The sequence below is a fragment of the Anarhichas minor genome, unplaced genomic scaffold, assembly GCF_050575085.1.
Source record: "Anarhichas minor isolate MPS153535 unplaced genomic scaffold, ASM5057508v1 ptg000044l, whole genome shotgun sequence".
Lineage (NCBI taxonomy): Eukaryota > Metazoa > Chordata > Actinopteri > Perciformes > Anarhichadidae > Anarhichas > Anarhichas minor.
The window spans coordinates 884860-907500 of record NW_027466490.1 but is presented as its reverse complement, the minus strand read 5'-3'; the positions used below and the strand labels follow the sequence as shown (position 1 = coordinate 907500).

Sequence of the window (22641 nt, the reverse complement as noted above, 5' to 3'; positions counted from 1 at the left end):
GGCTGTAACTATGTGCATCTTCCTATTAAACCGTTCGGTAGGAGTCGTTTGAATAATGCTAGAGCATTTAGAAAATGAAAAAGCCTAAATTCAGGAAAGTATAATGTTCTCAGCTGGTCTGGCTGTGGGATCCACAGTCATTCCTCAATGACAAGCCGCAACCCAAAGAGATCATCATAGGATTTTACTTTCACAACTTGAACGTTGAACTACTGCTCTGCAATGTCTTTCCTCGTCTCAGTCTCCTGTGTCATGGTGTGTGGTACATCTCACTCAGTCAGAATGCCCATATTTGATTGGCTGAGCTGCATCACGTGATGTGATTCACTACCCGACAGCCTCTGCTGTTAAGTTTCAGAGCTGCACATGGACAGTGAGCGGCATGTAATGCTGACGTCATTATAGGCCGGCTAGCAGGCTCTGATACATCAAAGAATACGCCCAACATGTCAAACTAAAGATCTGATTGGTTGAACACTATGACAATCAACAACATCGTCCCCATTCACTTAAACTGCACATGGATGCACTTGTGAGTCTGCAGGCCTCTGCCACTGTTCTTACCTAGAGACACAGAGGTGAGATCTGATTGGATAAAAGCTCTACTTAAAACAAGCTGCACTGGAAGCAGAGCAACTGAGGAAGACAGTAGCTGTGCAATGAGAACATAAGATAATGGGGAAATATTTATATAAATTATAATACATGTAGTGTATTTAAGAAAGATTATTAAATTATAAAATAGATATAACTTTGTGATTCTGTTTAGGCCAGCAGAGAAGGCCTTGCAGGCCCTCACGGCCCACCACTGCTGTAGTGTAAAAAATGTGGCTGAACTGGCGATCTAGAAATGGGGTACCGTGTTCTGTGGAAGATGTTTTTGAAGCAAAATTTAACATTGGTCTCTATGGAGCAGAAAGTTGGTTTTCCTCTCAATTACAGGCTTCAGTGTCAAATGTGTAAATCTGTGGGATTCCACAGTAATTTGTCTATGACAAGGACAAGATTAGCTACTTTTAAATCCACAAATTATGCATGAAGAGTGAAGATTGTGGACACAGTGGCAAAAGACAAATGTTTTTTTCACAAGAATCTCAAGCTGCTCTTCACTCTAGGGTGACATCACGCACTCTAAGCTGCGCAATACACACCCATTATAAAGTCAGAAAAGGACTGAAAAATCTTAAAAGTTAAATTGCTACAGTTCAAAAAGTGTAAAAGATATCAAAAAGCTGAATCATTCTGCAATAGCTCAGGGTTTCTCAACATTTCAAAGTTAAAATGGTGTCTGTAGCTGAAAGTATGAGGAAGTAGAAGGATTTGAAAGTTGAAAAAGTTTAAGAGGATTTAAAAATATTCTCCATAGACATCCCATTCAAAAAAAGTTGCAAAAAGCTTAATAATTCAAAAAGTTTCAAGGTTAGAAATATGAAAAGTCATAGCAGACATGAGCTGAAAGAGCTGAACATTTTGATAGTTGAACGGTTTCTGTTAAAAAATGTGGAAGGAGTTAAGTAGCAAAAAGCGTACGGAAGAAATATAATATAAAGAGGAATAAAGATTTGAAGAACAATACTTGGAGTGCAGCATTCCAACAATAAATCAAAACATTAGATGTGTTTCCGGTCTCCTCTCTTCCGGTCCAGCAGGGGGTGGTCTGCAACTTTTCCTGCACCAGAATAAGAAGAAGAAGAAGAGCTGACGTCACCACGCAACGTCAACAGGAAACACGATGTAAACAAAGAAACAGCGTCACGTTGGTTATCTCTGTTTTCTTTGGTCCGTTCCAGTGACTCTTCATCATTATATTATATAAATATAAATATAAATATTTAGTTTATTGTTCATCAGCAGTTTTATCTCGCAGCTAACGCGAGCTAAGCTACCAGCACGTTAGCATTCAGCAACATGGATGATAACAAGGTAAGAAGCTAACGGCTAACAGCTAATGGCTAACACACACTTTATATTATGTAATCATCTTTAACGTGTTAGAGACTGGTGGTTCATTTAATACAGTTTAACGGTAACCAGCTAGCTGTGATGCTGACTGTATGTGAAGAGATGCAAACGCTATCGTTAGCATCTCTTCACGCATAGTTAGCATCACAGCTAGCTGGTTACAGTTCTGTAATCAGCTAGCTGCTACAGAAGACATCTTAACGTAGTACTCTGTGTGTTTTTACTACAGTAAAAGTACAATAGATGTACTGCATTTATTATTGTACTTCAATACAAATATAAAAGTATGAACATCAAACTATAAAACTTTATTAAATCGTCACATTCATACAGATGCACATTAATAATGAGGATTAAAACAGAAATTATTATTATTATTAGCATTAATGTGTTTATCACTTTAAAGATGGACCTCATTTGAATGACTTCATATCCTGTAAGTTATGATGAGTCATCACTGATCAATAACTGTATTGATCAGATGGTGGCTGGTAAAGTGAAGAAACCGGGGAAACGCGGCCGTAAACCAGCAAAAATCGACCTGAAGGCCAAACTGGAGCGAAGCCGTCAGAGCGCCAGAGAGTGTCGAGCCAGGAAGAAGCTCCGGTACCAGTACCTGGAGGAACTGGTCTCCAGTAAGGAGAGGGCCATCTGTGCTCTGAGGGAGGAGCTAGAGATGGTGAGTCACTAGAGGGAGGAGCTATAGCCGGTGAGTCACTAGAGGGAGGAGCTATAGCCGGGGCGTCACTAGAGGGAGGAACTAGAGACGGTGAGTCACTAGAGGGAGGAGCTAGAGGCGGTGATTCACTAGAGGGAGGAGCTAGAGACGGGGATTCACTAGAGGGAGGAGCTAGAGACAGGGAGTCACTAGAGGGAGGAGCTAGAGACGGTGATTCACTAGAGGGAGGACCTAGAGACGGGGAGTCACTAGAGGGAGGAGCTAGAGGCGGTGAGTCACTAGAGGGTGGAGCTAGAGGCGGTGAGTCACCAGAGGGAGTAAAGAAAAGAATCCACATTTCTTCATTATTCTTGTGTGTAAACAAATATTCTTGAGTTTGTAAATCTTTAAAACACATTCTCAGCTAATCTCTCATTGATGACCCTGTTCTTGTGATCAAACTTTGTATGACATCACTACTTTAATCGTACACGAGTGAGTACTATAATACTGAATTTAGGAACATTGAGAGGAGGAGTCTGTCTTTGGAGTCTGGTCCTTATCTATGAGAGTAAAAAGATCAAACAATAGAAACAGGTAAATACAGTTTCAGCTTCAGGTTGACTCACTGGTCTCTCTGTGTCTCAGTATAAACAGTGGTGCTCAGCCATGGATCAGGTTCAGGTTCAGGTCCAGCTTGACTCAGTGTGGTCTCTCTGTGTTCTGGTCTCAGTGGACTCACTGGTCTCTCTCTGTCTCTCTGTGTCTCAGTATAAACAGTGGTGCTCAGCCATGGATCAGGGGAAGATCCCCTCAGAGATCAAAGCTCTGCTGACCGGAGATGAACAGAAAACTCCTCAAGGAGGCAGCAGCACCAAGACCAGGACCAGCAAAACCAGCATCAGCAGCAACGGGCAGAGCTGAACCAGTCTGACGGACAGGAAGACTACATGACAGGAAATAACATAATAATACACAACACAACACAACAGGACCCATTAACCCTCTCAGCTCTCCTCACAAGTGAAACACATGAAACTTCTTTATAAAAAGTCTTCACACTGTCATGTGATTTATTATAAATACATTAATACTTCTTTTCATCCATAAATCAGGTTCTTCAGACCTGAGAGAAACTGACATGAATTATTTTAGAACATTGTGAACTGTTCAGATGATAAAGTTCATGAATCCATGAATTTTAACCCAACAGAGTTATCATTGTTATCAATTAACGTATTTAAATACAGCGAGACGAAGCTCATTGGCTGTCGGCTGCTGGAGGAGGCGTGGCCAAAAAACACGCCAATAAATCTTCTTCACTTCACTTTAAAATGTTAATTTATTAAATATTTATTCCAAAAGAAGAAGAAACAGAAAAAATGAATCGATAAAAAGAATGAATCTCACATTTATAAAAATAATAAAATTCCTTATTGTTAAACTAAAATGAACTCAAATATTTTAACCATTAAAGATCATAATAATTATTTATTAATCCTTCGTGCTTTTTTATTTTTCATGTAAAATGTTTGAGTCTCTACAAAAGTTCTTATTTAAATAATTTAAACATTGATCTTAATGAACCTCAAACATCCTCTAAGAACAGTTTTCACTCTTCTCAAATAATTCTGTTTGTTTTTAGAACAAATCAACACCAACATATTGCTCCTTTAATTTTATTATTTATTGATTAATTCGTCACATGACTGATCTGAAAGCTTTGTGTTGTCCAATGTGAGTCTGACTTCGTCGTCCTGATCTCATTAACATGTCATTAACATCTCATTACCTGTACAGTGATGCTGGAGCTGGATATATTTTTGTATTTGTATATTTTATATTTGTGTTCCTCTGATCGATGATGAAGATGAAGATGCTTCTCTTTATTTATCTTTGTTGCAGATTCATAATCTTCTAAACTTTTGTGTTTCTGATGAAACTTTGTGCACTTTCTTGTTTTTCTGCAGAAGCACTTTGTGAAATGATTTTAGTTTGAACAGAAAATAAAGACTTTCTGTGAAATCATCAGATTCTACTGTGATGTTTATTATTGATCAGCAGACTGGAGAACGTTACACAACAATCAATAGAAACGTTATTCATAGCACTGGTCAGAACAAAGTTACAAAGTATTTTACAAGACTAAATAAAAACATTTAGACGTTACAACGTTATGAATCAATATGACTCCTAATCTGTATTCATATGATTTAATAGGTAAACCCTGAAAAACAAGAGTCCGATAGGACGATTACAGTCAATATAAAAAATATTTATCATGAATGATTTATTCTAATGCTTAACTAGATCTTTAACTTTCACATTTTAAAGGTTTTACCTACATTGCAAATTTTTTTACTAATATAATGATGTGGTTTAATTCATATATCGTGATATTCTGTACAATAGAGGTTTATTTAAAATAATACCATAATAATATATATATTTATATATATATATATATATATATATATTAAAATCTTAAGGGGGAAACAATATGACTTTAGTTTATAAAGACTGATATTTTTTATTTAAAGGGAAAGTTGTCTTTACTTTCTATCATCTCTTTCATTTTTCTGAGCTCAGATTTAACAGAAACATTTTCAAAAGAATCTCAACAAAAGGTCCGTTTAGTGGCTGGAGTTTTCGATCAGTATCGCATGGTCTTCCTCAGCAGTTGGAGTTTGCTGCAGGATGGAGATCAGACCTGGATGCACCAATAAAACAGGTCAGAACCTTTCATGTAGCTCTGCGTCTGGTTTCCAGCTGAGCGGTTTCAGACTCTCGTGGTCTCTTTCATCATTTATTCTCATTCATCAGCCGGAGTTAGCCATGCATGCTAATTGAGTTAGCCATGTGTGCTAATTGCTCCAGTATGAAGAAGCTTTCTCTCTCCTACTGCATTCATCATGTCCTTTGTCCTCCATATACTCATCGTCCTCTCACAGCATGATGCTGATTCATAAACTCTCTGAACTAAAGTCACGGACCTCAGGTACTGGACCCACTGCTGTTCACTGTGAACCTCAGGGTTCTTCACTGGACCCACTGCTGTTCACTGTGAACCTCAGGGTTCTTCACTGGACCTACTGCTGTTCACTGTGAACCTCAGGGTTCTTCACTGGGCCTACTGCTGTTCACTGTGAACCTCAGGGTTCTTCACTGGGCCTACTGCTGTTCACTGTGAACCTCAGGGTTCTTCACTGGACCCACTGCTGTTCACTGTGAACCTCAGGGTTCTTCACTGGACCCACTGCTGTTCAATGTGAACCTCAGGGTTCTTCACTGGACCTACTGCTGTTCACTGTGAACCTCAGGGTTCTTCACTGGACCTACTGCTGTTCACTGTGAACCTCAGGGTTCTTCACTGGACCTACTGCTGTTCACTGTGAACCTCAGGGTTCTTCACTGGACCCACTGCTGTTCACTGTGAACCTCAGGGTTCTTCACTGGACCTACTGCTGTTCACTGTGAACCTCAGGGTTCTTCACTGGACCTACTACTGTTCACTGTGAACCTCAGGGTTCTTCACTGGGCCCACTGCTGTTCACTATGAACCTCAGGGTTCTTCACTGGACCTACTGCTGTTCACTGTGAACCTCAGGGTTCACAGTTCTTTTTAAAAATTATTATTTTGAAAGTGCGTTGCTCACTGGCAGCGGTGGAGGAAGTCTTCAGACTACGTCGATGCAGCGTGTGGGAGAAGTAGAGATAAACTAAAGCAACACAAGCTAACAGATGCTACAGAGAAGTGGAGACAAACTGCAGGTTAGTATTGTGGAAGATGTCGGTCTGAGGAACGTTCTCAAGGTGCGTTCACGTCACTTTTGGTGTGAACGCACCTTTAGGATCTCAACGAATGATGTCACGTATGAGCCTCAAGACGCACCGTCACCAGAAGAATACACGAGTAATAAAGGAGAGGACGACTAAAGCGACGGCGTTACAACGAGCACCAGCTGCTGCTCTCACTGGAGACTACTGGACATCGCTGGGTCACCTTCATCACCTCTGAGTTACAGCATCATAGTGATGAACAGTAGAGCTGGGTCACCATCATCACCTCTGAGTTACAGCATCATAGTGATGAAGAGTAGAGCTGGGTCACCATCATCACCTCTGAGTTACAGCATTATAGTGATGAAGAGTAGAGCTGGGTCACCATCATCACCTCTGAGTTACAGCATTATGTTGATGAACAGTAGAGCTGCATCACATGCTCTGACTGTCATGAAGACACAACACACACATGTAGATGAAACGTGATGAAACATGTTATTCATGTTGCACAGCAGTGGAACGTTTCACACACAGTCACACACTGAGCACAGATAGTGAAGAGATAGAACTGCTGCTGTGTAAAGAGAACACTGCTGCTAACAACAACCTGATGTGTTTAAAGTGTTTACACACAATGTTATTGACCTTTGTTCATATAGCAGTACTTTAAAATAAAAGTGCGCAATACACTACTTTTGAATTCATTATTGAACTTTGCCATAACAATGCAAAGTTTTAATCGTTGCCCAGCACTAGTAATATGTAATGTAATATAGAGATACTACTACTTATACAATTACTCTCATAATAATTATAATATTTTTAACATTATACAAGGACTATTATATGTAATATGTAATGTAATATAGAGTTACTTACTACTATTTATACAATAATAATGATGATTGAATGTATTTTCGGGGCACTATTTGTCTCCCATACTTAATCTGACACTTTGCTCCCCTTTAAAGCTGCGCAGTGGTTTTCTGTCGGCTCATCTCTCTGACTGCGCATGCGCATTTAAGAGACCCGTTGAGTTCATTCGACTGGAGCAGCGATGACGACATCCTTTTATTTTTAACGCAGTGACCTCATCTCTTATGGCAGCAGGAGGACTTCACTCTTCTTCTTCTTCTTCTTCTTCCACTTACTCCGCTGAAGAGCCGTTCGGACTTTTTTGACGTCGAGTTTTTTCAATAAACGGTGAGTGGTTTTAAAAAAGTCTCAATCTGGTAAAAGTTCCGTTAAAGTTTAACGGAAAAGACACGAAGAAGAAAAATGTCGTTCACTTTTTTTTTTTTTTTAGTCGGTTGTTTTCATAAGAGTCGGTCTGTCGGTCATTAAACATGGAAACAAAGTAACAAAATGTAGCTAACAGTTAGCTAGCAGTTAGCTAGTTGTTAGCTAACTGCTAATACCAAACCTCATTCATAAAACACATGTTTTAATCATTAATGTTACATAGTTTATATAAACCTGACTCCTCCCTCTTTGTCCCACAGTGTGGATCCACTTCAGCATGAAGACCAGGATCAGGGTTCAGATTGAGGTCTTCAGTTCTGAGTCCAGGAAGAGACTCCAGACCAGAAACACACTTTAAACTACAGTCAGGGGGGGGGGGGGGGGGTCCTGCCTGCCTGTCTGTCTGTCTGTCTGTCTCTCTGGTCTGGGGTTTTTGTGCTGTCCCCCATCAGGATGATGACCTCATACCGGTCCGACACGATTCAGGTCTTCCTCCTCTGAGGTTCCTCTTCAGACCGCCTCACTGAGCTGGACCACCGGAGGAGAGGGGGGGGGGGGGGGGGGGGGGTAGTCTGACATGTCGGAGCATCCATCAGGACCAGCATCATGGTCTGGGTCCAGGTCTGTGCGGCCCATCGGGTCGGAGGCCCTGGTGGTCCTGCTGGAGGGGGGTCTGGACCGTGTGGTCCTGATCGACAGCCGGCCCTTCGTGGACTACAACGCGTCTCATATCCTGGAGGCCGTCAACGTGAACTGCTCCAAGCTGATGAAGAGGAGGCTGCAGCAGGACAAAGTCCTGATCCAGGAGCTGCTGCAGCACTCAGCCATGAACAAGGTACACACACAGACCAGGTCCAGGACAAGGTGCCCCCCAGAGACCTGATCCAGAGACCTGATCCAGATGTGCTGCTAACGTTACTAGCTCTCCTGTTGATTTAAACAATGTAACATCATCAGAGATCAGAGACTAGAAACGCATTTTTTACTGAATATTGGAGGAGAACCATCGTCAGTAAAACTTTATTTACACTGCGATGGTTAACGTTAACCATCGCAGTGTAAATAAAGTGTAACGTTAACCATCGCAGTGTAAATAAAGTGTAACGTTAACCATCGCAGTGTAAATAAAGTGTAACGTTAACCATCGCAGTGTAAATAAAGTGTAACGTTAACCATCGCCGTGTAAATAAAGTTTAACGTTAACCATCGCAGTGTAAATAAAGTTTAACGTTAAACTTTATTTACACTGCGATGTTGACGTTAGACTGTGAGGGGGTCAGTACGGATCAATAACGTTTCACCTCTAGTCCTAATAATACTGAGGTGAGAATAAATAATAAGAGTAAACCTAACACATAATCATGAGTATCTCTGGTTTCTGTCGCCTCTGGAATAACGACTCTTTATTATTCTCCGTCTGATGAGCTGAATTCTGTGATCAGTGAAGAGAGAATGAGAGTTTTAAAGGACGAGTTGTAGAGCAGCTTCACAGGAAACGTTTTACACACCTGAGCTCTTATTTTGAAGGGAGAGTCCTTATTTATAGTCTCAAATATCATATTGATGTTGGCCTTAAAGATTCAGTATCAGGCCTTTAAATGAATGAGTTTATATGTTTTGGATTTGTATCCAAGGTATTTAGGGTTTAACTGTAATTAAAATATTAGGAAATACATATCGACCCTTCCTTAAGTATTGTTTCTGTAGCAAAACCAACATGGATCAGTATTATATATTATATATTATATATTGTGACAGCAGATAAACGTCTCTGTGTAGAAATATATATAATCAATTATCATAAAATATAGCCAACATTCAATGAAACTATTAGGAAAATATTCAGAAATATGGACAAACATTGTAAGAAGTTATCACGACTAGAACATCAATGTTTCCTTCACAGGTCACATGATTAATGTTTGTTATTGTATCAAAGTGTTTCATATATATATAATAATAATAATAATGTCTCTGTGTGTTGTAGCTGGAGCTGCAGGAGGATCAGCAGGTGGTTGTTTACGACCACAGTTCTTCTCTTCCTTCTTCTCTGAGCTCTGACTCGTTCCTCAGCGTCCTGCTGCTGAAACTGGAGAAGAGCTTCACCTCTGTGCACCTGCTCTCAGGTCAGTCTAGTCCCAGTCTCAGGTCAGAGACTAGTCTGAGTCATTATTCTCAGGTCAGTTTAGTCCCAGTCTCAGGTCAGTCCGAATCAGGAGTCTCAGGTCAGTCCGAATCAGGAGTCTCAGGTCAGTCCGAATCAGGAGTCTCAGGTCAGTCCTAGTCATGAGTCTCAGGTCAGTCCTAGTCATGAGTCTCAGGTCAGTCCTAGTCACGAGTCAGGAGTCTCAGGTCAGTCCTAGTCAGGAGTCTCAGGTCAGTCCTAGTCAGGAGTCTCAGGTCAGTCCTAGCCCGAGTCAGGAGTCTCAGGTCAGTCCTAGTCAGGAGTCTCGGGTCAATCCTAGTCACGAGTCAGGAGTCTCAGGTCAGTCCTAGTCATGAGTCAGGAGTCTCAGGTCAGTCCTAGTCATGAGTCTCAGGTCAGTCCTAGTCCAAGTCATGAGTCTCAGGTCGGTTTAGTCCCAGTCTCAGGTCAGTCTTAGTCACAATTCAGGAGTCTCAGGTCAGTCCTAGTCAGGAGTCTCAGGTCAATCCTAGTCACGAGTCAGGAGTCTCAGGTCAGTCCTAGTCATGAGTCATGAGTCTCAGGTCAGTCCTAGTCATGAGTCTCAGGTCAGTCCTAGTCATGAGTCAGGAGTCTCAGGTCAGTCCTAGTCAGGAGTCTCAGGTCAATCCTAGTCACGAGTCAGGAGTCTCAGGTCAGTCCTAGTCACGAGTCACGAGTCTCAGGTCAGTCCTAGTCATGAGTCTCAGGTCAGTCCTAGTCATGAGTCTCAGGTCAGTCCTAGTCATGAGTCTCAGGTCAGTCCTAGTCACGAGTCAGGAGTCTCAGGTCAGTCCGAGTCAGGAGTCTCAGGTCAGTCCGAGTCACGAGTCAGGAGTCTCAGGTCAGTCCTAGTCACGAGTCAGGAGTCTCAGGTCAGTCCGAGTCAGGAGTCTCAGGTCAGTCCGAGTCAGGAGTCTCAGGTCAGTCCGAGTCAGGAGTCTCGGGTCAATCCTAGTCCGAGTCAGGAGTCTCGGGTCAGTCCGAGTCAGGAGTCTCGGGTCAGTCCTAGTCACGAGTCGGGAGTCTCAGGTCAGTCCTTGTCGGGAGTCTCAGGTCAGTCCTTGTCAGGAGTCTCGAGTCTCAGGTCAGTCCTAGTCCAAGTCAGGAGTCTCAGGTCAGTCCTAGTCCGAGTCAGGAGTCTCAGGTCAGTCCTAGTCATGAGTCATGAGTCTCAGGTCAGTCCTAGTCCAAGTCATGAGTCTCAGGTCGGTTTAGTCCCAGTCTCAGGTCAGTCTTAGTCACAATTCAGGACTCTCAGGTCAGTCCTAGTCCGAGTCAGGACTCTCAGGTCAGTCCTAGTCATGAGTCATGAGTCTCAGGTCAGTCCTAGTCCAAGTCATGAGTCTCAGGTCGGTTTAGTCCCAGTCTCAGGTCAGTCTTAGTCACAATTCAGGAGTCTCAGGTCAGTCCTAGTCATGAGTCAGGAATCTCAGGTCAGTCCTAGTCAGGAGTCTCAGGTCAGTCCTAGTCAGGAGTCTCAGGTCAGTCCTAGTCAGGAGTCTCAGGTCAGTCCTAGTCTGAGTCAGGAGTCTCAGGTCAGTCCTAGTCAGGAGTCTCAGGTCAGTCCTAGTCTGAGTCAGGAGTCTCAGGTCAGTCCGAATCAGGAGTCTCAGGTCAGTCCGAATCAGGAGTCTCAGGTCAGTCCTAGTCATGAGTCTCAGGTCAGTCCTAGTCACGAGTCAGGAGTCTCAGGTCAGTCCTAGTCAGGAGTCTCAGGTCAGTCCTAGTCAGGAGTCTCAGGTCAGTCCTAGCCCGAGTCAGGAGTCTCAGGTCAGTCCTAGTCAGGAGTCTCGGGTCAATCCTAGTCACGAGTCAGGAGTCTCAGGTCAGTCCTAGTCATGAGTCAGGAGTCTCAGGTCAGTCCTAGTCATGAGTCTCAGGTCAGTCCTAGTCCAAGTCATGAGTCTCAGGTCAGTTTAGTCCCAGTCTCAGGTCAGTCTTAGTCACAATTCAGGAGTCTCAGGTCAGTCCTAGTCAGGAGTCTCAGGTCAATCCTAGTCACGAGTCAGGAGTCTCAGGTCAGTCCTAGTCATGAGTCATGAGTCTCAGGTCAGTCCTAGTCATGAGTCTCAGGTCAGTCCTAGTCATGAGTCAGGAGTCTCAGGTCAGTCCGAGTCACGAGTCTCAGGTCAGTCCTAGTCATGAGTCTCAGGTCAGTCCTAGTCATGAGTCTCAGGTCAGTCCTAGTCATGAGTCTCAGGTCAGTCCTAGTCACGAGTCAGGAGTCTCAGGTCAGTCCGAGTCAGGAGTCTCAGGTCAGTCCGAGTCACGAGTCAGGAGTCTCAGGTCAGTCCTAGTCACGAGTCAGGAGTCTCAGGTCAGTCCGAGTCAGGAGTCTCAGGTCAGTCCGAGTCAGGAGTTTCAGGTCAGTCCGAGTCAGGAGTCTCGGGTCAATCCTAGCCTGAGTCAGGAGTCTCGGGTCAGTCCGAGTCAGGAGTCTCAGGTCAGTCCTGGTCACGAGTCGGGAGTCTCAGGTCAGTCCTTGTCGGGAGTCTCAGGTCAGTCCTTGTCAGGAGTCTCGAGTCTCAGGTCAGTCCTAGTCCAAGTCAGGAGTCTCAGGTCAGTCCTAGTCCGAGTCAGGAGTCTCAGGTCAGTCCTAGTCATGAGTCTCAGGTCAGTCCTAGTCCAAGTCATGAGTCTCAGGTCGGTTTAGTCCCAGTCTCAGGTCAGTCTTAGTCACAATTCAGGACTCTCAGGTCAGTCCTAGTCCGAGTCAGGACTCTCAGGTCAGTCCTAGTCATGAGTCATGAGTCTCAGGTCAGTCCTAGTCCAAGTCATGAGTCTCAGGTCGGTTTAGTCCCAGTCTCAGGTCAGTCTTAGTCACAATTCAGGAGTCTCAGGTCAGTCCTAGTCTGAGTCAGGAGACTCAGGTCAGTCCTAGTCAGGAGTCTCAGGTCAGTCCTAGTCATGAGTCAGGAGTCTCAGGTCAGTCCTAGTCAGGAGTCTCAGGTCAGTCCTAGTCGGAGTCAGGAGTCTCAGGTCAGTCCTAGTCAGGAGTCTCAGGTCAGTCCTAGTCTGAGTCAGGAGTCTCAGGTCAGTCCTAGTCTGAGTCAGGAGTCAGATTAGTCCGAGTCTAGACACCTGTTATAGAGCTTAGTCAGAGTTAATAAACGACGGCCATGTTGTCTTCAGAGTTGTTTCCTCTCTGATGATCTGAAGGTTTCAGTCTCTCGAGATGAAGAAGTTCATGAGTTCCACCGTCCTCCCTTCTTCCTCTCAGGGTTACGTTATGTAACGATGATGTCATGATGACTCCACCCTCATGAACAAAATGAGGTTACACAACAACAACAACAACAACAGCAGCTGGTCTTTGAACTAAAGAGGAACAATTGACTGTGACTGAAGACTTTAACATTTCATCATCATTCTGACTTAACTATCAGAATACAACAGTCAAGTTTATTCATTAATTCATCCGCCGTTGAAAATAGTCAACAAAGTCTCTATTCTGTCCTGTCTGTTTATTAATAATCACAGTAAATCACTGATGGAACTATTAGTGTTTTTAAAGATTTACTTCTTCAGTAGGAACCAATGAGCCACAGACAGGAAGTCAGACCCTGTTGAGGGACGGACGAACATGTTGTACACATGAGGATAAATGTAGGCCAAATCCCAATGTCCCCCTTACGGACTCACGGACTTTGAGGCGTGAGGGTTTAGGGATGTCCCACTGTCACATCATCGAGTGTTTGAGTCTCTCGCAGACATGTTGACCCCTTTATGAACCCTTTCCGTAAGTCAGCATGGTATGCTAAGGGAATTACCCACAAATCATTGCAATGTGACGTTGAACACGGGGTAACCAGTGGACGCATGAAGACGTAAACAAAGAGGACGGCTCACTGTGTTCAGCCTGTCTTATTACATTTACTCAGAAACATCAACGGTTAAAGATGGAACAACAAATAAACATGAAATCAGAAGAGAGTCATTTATTTATTCATCAAATATTTGATTTTGTCATTGAAACTGTTTTGACAAAAACGAGTAAATAGATGATATGAAGTTAACTCTCATCTAGTGAGGAAAGAGCCTGAAGACTTTAATATCAGGGAGAACAAAGAATACAATAAATACACACAGTTATACATCATATTTATTGCTGTTTTCATGGTAACGTGATATGTTGCAGCAAAGTGCTGTCCCGTTCATATTCACACCATCTCAAGCCCTCACAGCCTCTCACACTCACCCACTCACCAGGTGACGTCAGTGAGTCCTTGAGGGTTCAGGGGGGACATTGGGATTTGGCCGTAGACTCATCCTTTAAAGCTGATATGTAAATATTCCATTTTATATATGCAAATTAAATTATAAGAGTTCAAATATTTGAAGAGAAAAGACAAATCTTGTAAAAAGGTATTACTTGTTTAAAAGACAAACGATAACAATAAATACATTTTAATTAAATATCGATGTTTCAGGACTTGATGCCACCTGTTCACTTCATTACAAATACATTTGAACTGTTCTTACTTTACTATCATGAAAAAAAGGTTAATGATAAAGAGTCTAACATGAATAAACAAACATAACGTTCATGATTCATCTAATGAAGTTATTCGCTCCTTTATTTACATTTTACTTACGTGGACACCAGGCAGCGTCCTCTGCGTTTATGTAATTATTAATAAATCATATTAACATATAAATCTATTATCTTCATGTTGGACCTGCAGAGGATCAATTCAGAGGCTTGTTGAATCTAATCTGCTGAGAATAAAACAGCAGAAGAAGAAGAAGTCTAAACGTGTGTGTGTGTGTCTGTGTGTGTTGGTTCCTCTGTTCTTCTCAGGTGGGTTCTCCGAGTTCTCCCAGCTGTTCCCAGGTCTGTGTGAGGGGAGGTCCTCTCTGGTTCCATCCTGTATGTCTGAACCATGTCGACCCGTAAGCAGCAGCGGACCGACCCGCATCCTGCCTCACCTGTACCTGGGCTGTCAGAGGGACGTCCTCAACCAGGTAATATAATATAATAAAATATGAGTGTGGCCCCAGTGCATGCTGGGAGGCCTCCCACCACACTCAGCCAATCAGAACAGAGCTGTTCTCTGATGTGGTTTTGTGTCTCCAGGATCTGATGCAGCAGAACGACATTGTCTATGTCCTGAACGCCAGTAACACCTGTCCCAAACCAGACTTCATCCCAGAGTCCCACTTCCTCAGGGTCCCCGTCAACGACTCCTTCTGTGAGAAGATCCTGCCCTGGTTGGACCGGTCCCTGGACTTCATAGGTCAGAGGACTGGAGGTCACAGAGACGCACCTGAAGGACTCCACACCTGCTCTCACCTTAGAACCTCTTGTGTGTTTCAGAGAAGGCCAAAGCCTCCAACGCTCGGGTCCTGGTCCACTGTCTGGCTGGAATCTCCCGCTCTGCCACCATCGCCATCGCCTACATCATGAAGAGGATGGACATGCCTCTGGATGAGGCCTACAGGTGAGAGGGGCGGGACCACAGACAGGTGAGAGGGGCGGGACCACAGACAGGTGAGAGGGGCGGGACCACAGACAGGTGAGAGGGTCGGGACCACAGACAGGTGAGAGGGTCGGGACCACAGACAGGTGAGAGGGGCGGGACCACAGACAGGTGATGATGAAGCTCCTCCCTCTTTGTGTCCAGGTTTGTGAAGGAGAAGAGGCCGACCATCTCTCCCAACTTTAACTTCCTGGGTCAGCTGCTGGACTTTGAGAAGAGGATCAAGAGTCCTCCGGGTCCTGAGACCAGACTGAAGGCTCATCCGGAGCCCAGCGGTGAGGTTCCCCCTCACCTGGAGGACCAGGATCCTTCAGGTAAGGACCAGGACCCTCTCACCTGTCCGGAAGCCCCCATGCAGCCACCCATGGAGCCCCCCATGGAGCCCCTCATGGAGCCCCCTATGGAGCCCCTCATGGGGCCCCTCATGGAGCCCCTCACCTTTCCTTGTGTCCTGGCCGACGCCCCCGAGGAGCTCCGGCTGGCCGAGGCTCTGAGCGTCCTTCAGCTCTCCGACGGCCCCGAGGACAACGCCCGTCTGAAGCGCTCCTTCTCTCTGGACATCAAGTCGTACGGAGAGCCGGCCTTTGTCCCTCACGGAGGACCGGGAGACGGCGAGTTCTTCAAACCGTCCGGCTTCAAAGAGCCGACCAGTAAACAGTGCCAGTTCTCCCCGGTGGAGGAGGTGTCGGAGCAGAGCCCCGACAAGGAGGAGGTCCAGTCCTCCTCCGTCTTCACCAAACCTCCGCCCACCGCTCCTAACTGCTGGCACCCTCTACAGCGGAGCGGCAGCGTGGAGGAGAACGCCACCAGCTTCCTGTTCGGCCTCTCCCGCAGCCAGCAGCACTTGGCCAGACCAGGACCAGGGCCCGGAGGGACCCTGAAGGGCTGGCACTCCGACATCTTGCTGGGCCCCGTCTCCTCCTCTCTGGCCGGCGGCTGGTACCTCTCCTCTGAGTCCGCTCGCTTCTACTCCACCTCCGCCATCCTGAGCGGCGGCGGCGTGGCGGCCTACGGATGCGGCGGCGGCGGCCTGGAGGCAGTGCGGCGGCGCAGCCGGCAGAGGACGGGGGACCGAGGAGACTCGAGGAGGAGCTGGCATGAAGAGAGCAGCTTTGAGAAGCAGCTGAAGAGACGAAGCTGTCAGATGGAGTTTGGAGACGGGAGGATGGACAGCAGGTCCAGAGAAGAGATGATGGGGACGGGGGGGAGTCAGTCCAGCTTCTCCGGCAGCATGGAGGTCATCCAGGTCTCCTGATCCTGGTCCTGGTTCTGGCCCTGATCCCGGTCCTGGAATCTGACCGGAGCTATGTGGTGCAGCACACATCGGCGTCTGCTCACTCCGACAGGAAGTGACATCAGGACGTTCTGACCCAAACTATGTTTGAAAAGTGTTGCATTCTGGGGTTGTTTTTAGCCTTGATGTTGCTAAGCTAACGGTCTGTTGTCTCCAACAAAAGGAACTAAATCATCGATGAGGACGAGACGTTTCATGATTGTTTGACTTCATGCGGAACAAAGAAACATTAATCAGAACAATAAATTGATTCACAAACATAAAGGCAACCATTTGTTTATCTTCAGTTGATGTTTTGTTTATAATAATTAAATATAATGAAAGCAGCATCAGATCTTACTAAATATCTCTCAATCATTCATATAAATACTCCACGTGATGTCAGTGAACTCATCACAGGAAGTCTGGAGGGAATCAAGCTGCAGGAGTCTGCTCACCTGTGAAGACGAAGACGTCTCTGATTGTGTTGCAGTAAAAAGGACGACTTTTCACTGACTGACTCTTTCAACGTCTCGTCTGGAGGAGACGCTGCTGGTCACCTGTCTGCATCATCCTCGTCATCATCATTGATGATGACGAGGATCTGAACTCAGATCAGGTGAGCAACGTGTCACAGCTCATGTAGCAGAACGAATCTGATGATTAAAAGTGTTCAAACAAAAAGACTCTGTTTGTTTTACAGGAAATTGAGAAGTAAGTTCCATGTTTACATGCCTCCACCTGTCTCCACCTGCCTCCACCTGTCTTCTCTTGCCTCCACCTGTCTTCTCCTGTCTCCACCTGTCTCCACCTGTCTCCACTTGTCTCTACTTGCCTCCACCTGTCTCCACTTGTCTCTACTTGTCTCCTCCTGTCTCCACCTGTCTTCATTATTAATGAAGTATAACTATATGAGCAGTACTTCAGTGTTGTAATACATCGTATTTTAAAAAGTTGTTTTAATTCTGAACAATAAATGTGAAAGTACAATATTTACTTCTGAGATGTAGAAGTATAAAATACCCTAAAGTATACTCAAGTGAAGTACAAGTACATCCAGACTTTACCTGAGTACTGTAGTTCAGTAGAAGTCAGTTATGGATCCGACCAACAGGGGGCGTCCTCCTCCTTCTGAGGGTTTGAATCCCTGAGTACTGACTGGAAGGAGCACAGCTCCTACAAACCGTTTTATGTTTGTTCATTTAAAATATTCTGATTAGAATAAAAGATGAATAATGTTCTTAAAACTAATCAAAGGCTTCAGACATGAAACTATCTTTATAATAAATGTATTCATTCTGCAACAAACATTCAAAACTAAATTTAATTCCATAAGTTTTTATTTACAAAATGTTTTTTATCCAAACGACCGCCTTTAAATAAAAGTTTAATTATGAAATAAAACAAGTCACTAGACAAATACATGTTTCATAAAAAGGACTTTTTAAATGTAAATAAAAACTCTTTCATTACATTTTTGGATTTATTTTTCTTCAAATTTAATTGAAAGTAATTTTATTTAATAGTTCATTTAAAATGCAGATAACTACAAACATGTATTAAACTACTGCAGTAGTAGTACTACAGTACCTTTTTAATAATAATAAACTTTATATTTTAGGAAACAAGAAATCCTTCACATTAGATTAGATTAGAGAACTTTAACTCATTTGCACCCAAAGACTCATACAGACGCCACAGTCCACAGTCCACAGTCCACAACAGACAGAAACACATTACAAAGGATCAATAACACCAGACAAGGCCAAATACAACATGGTCCACATCACAGAGATACAAACCTCTAAAGGTGGTCATTAAAGAACCGGACTGCTGCTGGAAGGAAAGACCTTCTGAGTGGTTCAGTAGAGCACTGAGGCGTCCTGAGTCCAGTGAAGACACTGTGTGGTGGACGCCCTTCAAAGGAAACAATCGGTTTTAAGTTGGTCCTTGTTCTCTTTTCTACAGTCTGGTGAGTCTAGTGAGTCTAGTGAGTCTGAGTCTAGTGAGTCTGGTGAGTCTAGTGAGTCTGAGTCTGGTGAGTCTGGTGAGTCTAGTGAGTCTGAGTCTAGTGAGTCTGGTGAGTCTAGTGAGTCTGGTGAGTCTAGTGAGTCTGAGTCTAGTCTGGTGAGTCTAGTAAGTCTGGTGAGTCTGGTGAGTCTGGTGAGTCTAGTGAGTCTGGTGAGTCTGGTGAGTCTGGTGAGTCTAGTGAGTCTGGTGAGTCTAGTGAGTCTGGTGAGTCTAGTGAGTCTGGTGAGTCTGGTGAGTCTGGGGTTAGGCCAACCACTGAGCCAGCCTTTCTGATCATCTTAAAGGAATATAACTATAAAAACAATAAATAAAACACACAGAACAATAATCTTATTAAAAGTTAGTTTTGTTTATTGATACAAAATATTATCAATAAACAAATATTTTTATTATAATTGATTCACAATCTACCATCAGTTTGTAGTCATTAAAATGATAAAGTGATGTAATAAATATTTAATAAATATAATTTATATTATTCTACAGAGTACTTTTAGTACTTTAAGTATATTTCGATTTTTTAAAAACCTATTTTGACTGCAGGACTAAGTATTTTTAGACTGTAGTATTACTACGTTGCACTTATACTACGTATACTATACTAAGTATATAACTGTGATACAAAATAAAGGGGGCGTGTCCTGTGAAGAGGGCGGGGCTTCCTGCCTGCCAGTCCTCCCACCGGGTTTATTCCCCCCATTCTCGGTGGGCAGGTTGACTGCTGCTGGTTTTTAACTCGATCTAAAGTCGAGTCGTTTTAACGAGTCTCTTCACTTCTGTCCCCGAACATCAGCTCCGTGTGTTCGGATACAAAGAGTCCGGAGGAGCCGGTAGAGATCTCCCGGTGCTCGGAGCCATGCTTTAACGGATTAACCGGAGAAACCTGCAGGTGAGCTCGTTTTTATCCGTTAACTTGATTTCATCGATGTTAACACTCAAACACACACAGAAATACTTTAAATACTATTATAAACGAAGTGCCAGGATCCCATCATCATGTCGGCATAAACACACAACACATAACGGTGATATTCATTTAAATTCAACTTGTAGCACCACTTCTCCTGTTATTTCTGGCTTCTTCTCGGAGAACATGAGCGGTACGTGGCTGCAGCAGAGAGCGAAGAGGGTGAAGCTTTACAGAGAGATCTCTTTAAAAATAAATACATAATAGTTTATCACAATATGCCGAAACGACCAGCAGAACAAATCAACTCTTTATCAACCAGTTTCAGTTGTGAGTAAACATTCATGCCTTATTAAACTGAAGTTTATCTTCAATTGACGGACATCTGAATGGAGTTCGGCAGATTGTTTAGTGAGACAAATGAAGGTGAAGAGCAGCTCAGACGTGTTTCATAAAGACCTGAAGTTCATCAGTCAAATACATAAGATAACACGAGCCGAGCTACCGGACAGGTGTGTGAGAGGCAACAGGCGGTCCCCGGCTGTGAGTCCTTTTGTTCGGCCTGAATGGAGCCCGGTTACCGGGGAGGACCGAGATAACGCGCTCCGTATTGTTCCATCCGGGTTACCGGGAGGTTACCGGGTGTTTGATCTGCTTTTGTTCCCGTTATCTTTGACTTTAGCTGCACGGCTTCAGAATCAGAACCATTTATTGACGATGCATAACAAACAATAAACACAGTGCAAAATAATAGAAGCATATTAAAATGTACAATCAAATATAAAAGATAAAGATAAAAGAAGGCGTGAGGTCTTGGTCCTGATGGACCTCAGAAGAAACTGTTCTTGTGGCGTGAGGTCTTGGTCCTAATGGACCTCAGAAGAAACTGTTCATGTGGCGTGAGGCCTTGGTCCTGATGGACCTCAGAAGAAACTGTTCTTGTGGCGTGAGGTCTTGGTCCTGATGGACCTCAGAAGAAACTGTTCATGTGGCGTGAGGCCTTGGTCCTGATGGACCTCAGAAGAAACTGTTCATGTGGCGTGAGGTCTTGGTCCTGATGGACCTCAGAAGAAACTGTTCATGTGGCGTGAGGTCTTGGTCCTGATGGACCTCAGAAGAAACTGTTTTATTGGCCTGAGGTCTTGGTCCTAATGGACCTCAGAAGAAACTGTTCATGTGGTGTGAGGTCTTGGTCCTGATGGACCTCAGAATAAACTGTTCTTGTGGCGTGAGGTCTTGGTCCTGATGGACCACAGAATAAACTGTTCTTGTGGCGTGAGGTCTTGGTCCTGATGGACCACAGAAGAAACTGTTCATGTGGCGTGAGGTCTTGGTCCTGATGGACCTCAGAAGAAACTGTTCTATTGGCCTGAGGTCTTGGTCCTGATGGACCTCAGAAGAAACTGTTCTTGTGGCGTGAGGTCTTGGTCCTGATGGACCACAGAATAAACTGTTCTTGTGGCGTGAGGTCTTGGTCCTGATGGACCTCAGAAGAAACTGTTCTAGTGGCCAGAGGTCTTGGTCCTGATGGACCTCAGAAGAAACTGTTCTAGTGGCCAGAGGTCTTGGTCCTGATGGACCTCAGAAGAAACTGTTCTAGTGGCCTGAGGTCTTGGTCCTGATGGACCTCAGAAGAAACTGTTCTAGTGGCCTGAGGTCTTTGTCTGTGGGCTCTCTGTGGGCTCTCTGTGGGCCCTCTGTCATTCCATCCTTAGCTCTCTGTGGGCTCACTGTGGGCTCTCTGTGGGCTCTCTGTGAGCTCTCTGTGAGGTCTCTGTGGGCTCTCTGTCATTCCATCCTTAGCTCTCTGTTGGCTCTCTGTGAGCTCTCTGTGAGCTCTCTGTGAGCTCTCTGTTGGCTCTCTGTGAGCTCTCTGTCATTCCATCCTTAGCTCTCTGTGAGCTCTCTGTTGGCTCTCTGTGAGCTCTCTGTCATTCCATCCTTAGCTCTCTGTGAGCTCTCTGTTGGCTCTCTGTGAGCTCTCTGTGAGCTCTCTGTGAGCTCTCTGTCATTCCATCCTTAGCTCTCTGTGAGCTCTCTGTGAGCTCTCTGTCATTCCATCCTTAGCTCTCTGTGAGCTCTCTGTGAGCTCTCTGTTGGCTCTGTGAGCTCTCTGTCATTCCATCCTTAGTTCTCTGTTAGCTTGTTCTTAGAGAGCTCCATGCTCTGATGCTAACACTTGATGACCTGTGTGTCAGCGTTGTGTAATCTGAACTCATTTCTGCTGCTTTGTCCCAGTTTAAGATGAATAAGGAGGATTAAAGTCCACAGCTGGTCCTGGATCAGTTCTCTACTGGGACCTGGTCTTCATGGGAAGATCCTCCAGATGTTTAGAGACTATTCTTGGATGTTTAGTCTCCTGACAGCCAGAGAGGGAGGGCCATGTTGAAATAACTTCTGTTGGTATTATTATTATTATTATTCAGATGTAACATTTTCAACCACATCACCTTTTAAATTAAACTGTTTTTAGGCTGAAAACAGTTAAATAAAGTTAACTAACAGACATTTACAATCTACAGTAATCTATATCTATGTGGAAAAACAAGAAGTAAACCTCTTTACATGTGCTCATAATATAATACAAAATATATATATATATATATATATATATATATATATATATATATATATATATATATATATATATATATATATATATTAAAGTATAACATAAAATCTCATCTTCATGTATTAACACAGTATCAGTATTGATGAGTCGTCTGATCAATAATCACTTTAATCAGAAATTTAATATGAAGAATAAACAAAATGTTTATTTAAAATGTTTAAATATGAATAAAATTATGAATCAAATGTCTCAAATACTGAAAATGTAACGGTATGAAGTTGATTAATAACTGAAGATAGAACAGTTCAAACATCCGTTGATGATGTCACTGACGGTTGCCGGGGCGTCTCCATGGAGACCATCCTGTTTGTGTGTGTGTGTGTGTGTGTGTGTGTGGTCGGTTGCCGTGGCGATGTAAGCGTACCTGTCGGCCAGGTGTGTCTCTGTGATGTCAGAGAGACGAGAGTCCAGCTCCTCAGATGACGTCATGTTTATTGATTCATTAAACTGGATCAGTCGATCAATAACTCTTTGATCTGTTATGTTTATTAAACATCTGATCTTTG

The 22641-nt window shown here is 43.9% G+C and overlaps 2 protein-coding genes and 1 long non-coding RNA gene across 3 annotated transcripts; all 3 read left to right on the top strand.

Moving 5' to 3' along the window:
- Positions 1-1708: 1708 nt before the first annotated feature.
- Positions 1709-4648, top strand: crebl2 (cAMP responsive element binding protein-like 2). The gene is made up of 3 exons (XM_076111218.1): positions 1709-1923; positions 2444-2641; positions 3392-4648. The coding sequence occupies exons 1-3, from the start codon at positions 1909-1911 to the stop codon at positions 3542-3544; spliced, it is 366 nt and encodes a 121-aa protein (XP_075967333.1). The 5' UTR covers positions 1709-1908; the 3' UTR covers positions 3545-4648.
- Positions 4649-7442: 2794 nt separating this feature from the next.
- On the top strand, positions 7443-17561 carry dusp16 (dual specificity phosphatase 16). The gene is made up of 7 exons (XM_076111217.1): positions 7443-7606; positions 7906-8480; positions 9633-9771; positions 14614-14777; positions 14890-15049; positions 15130-15253; positions 15437-17561. Exons 2-7 carry the CDS (start codon positions 8223-8225, stop codon positions 16545-16547), a joined length of 1956 nt encoding a protein of 651 aa, XP_075967332.1. The 5' UTR covers positions 7443-7606; positions 7906-8222; the 3' UTR covers positions 16548-17561.
- On the top strand, positions 9783-14228 carry LOC142970791 (uncharacterized). Its single transcript, XR_012959302.1, has 2 exons — positions 9783-11830; positions 12653-14228. It is a non-coding gene; the product is annotated as an uncharacterized LOC142970791 (long non-coding RNA).
- Positions 17562-22641: the final 5080 nt, after the last annotated feature.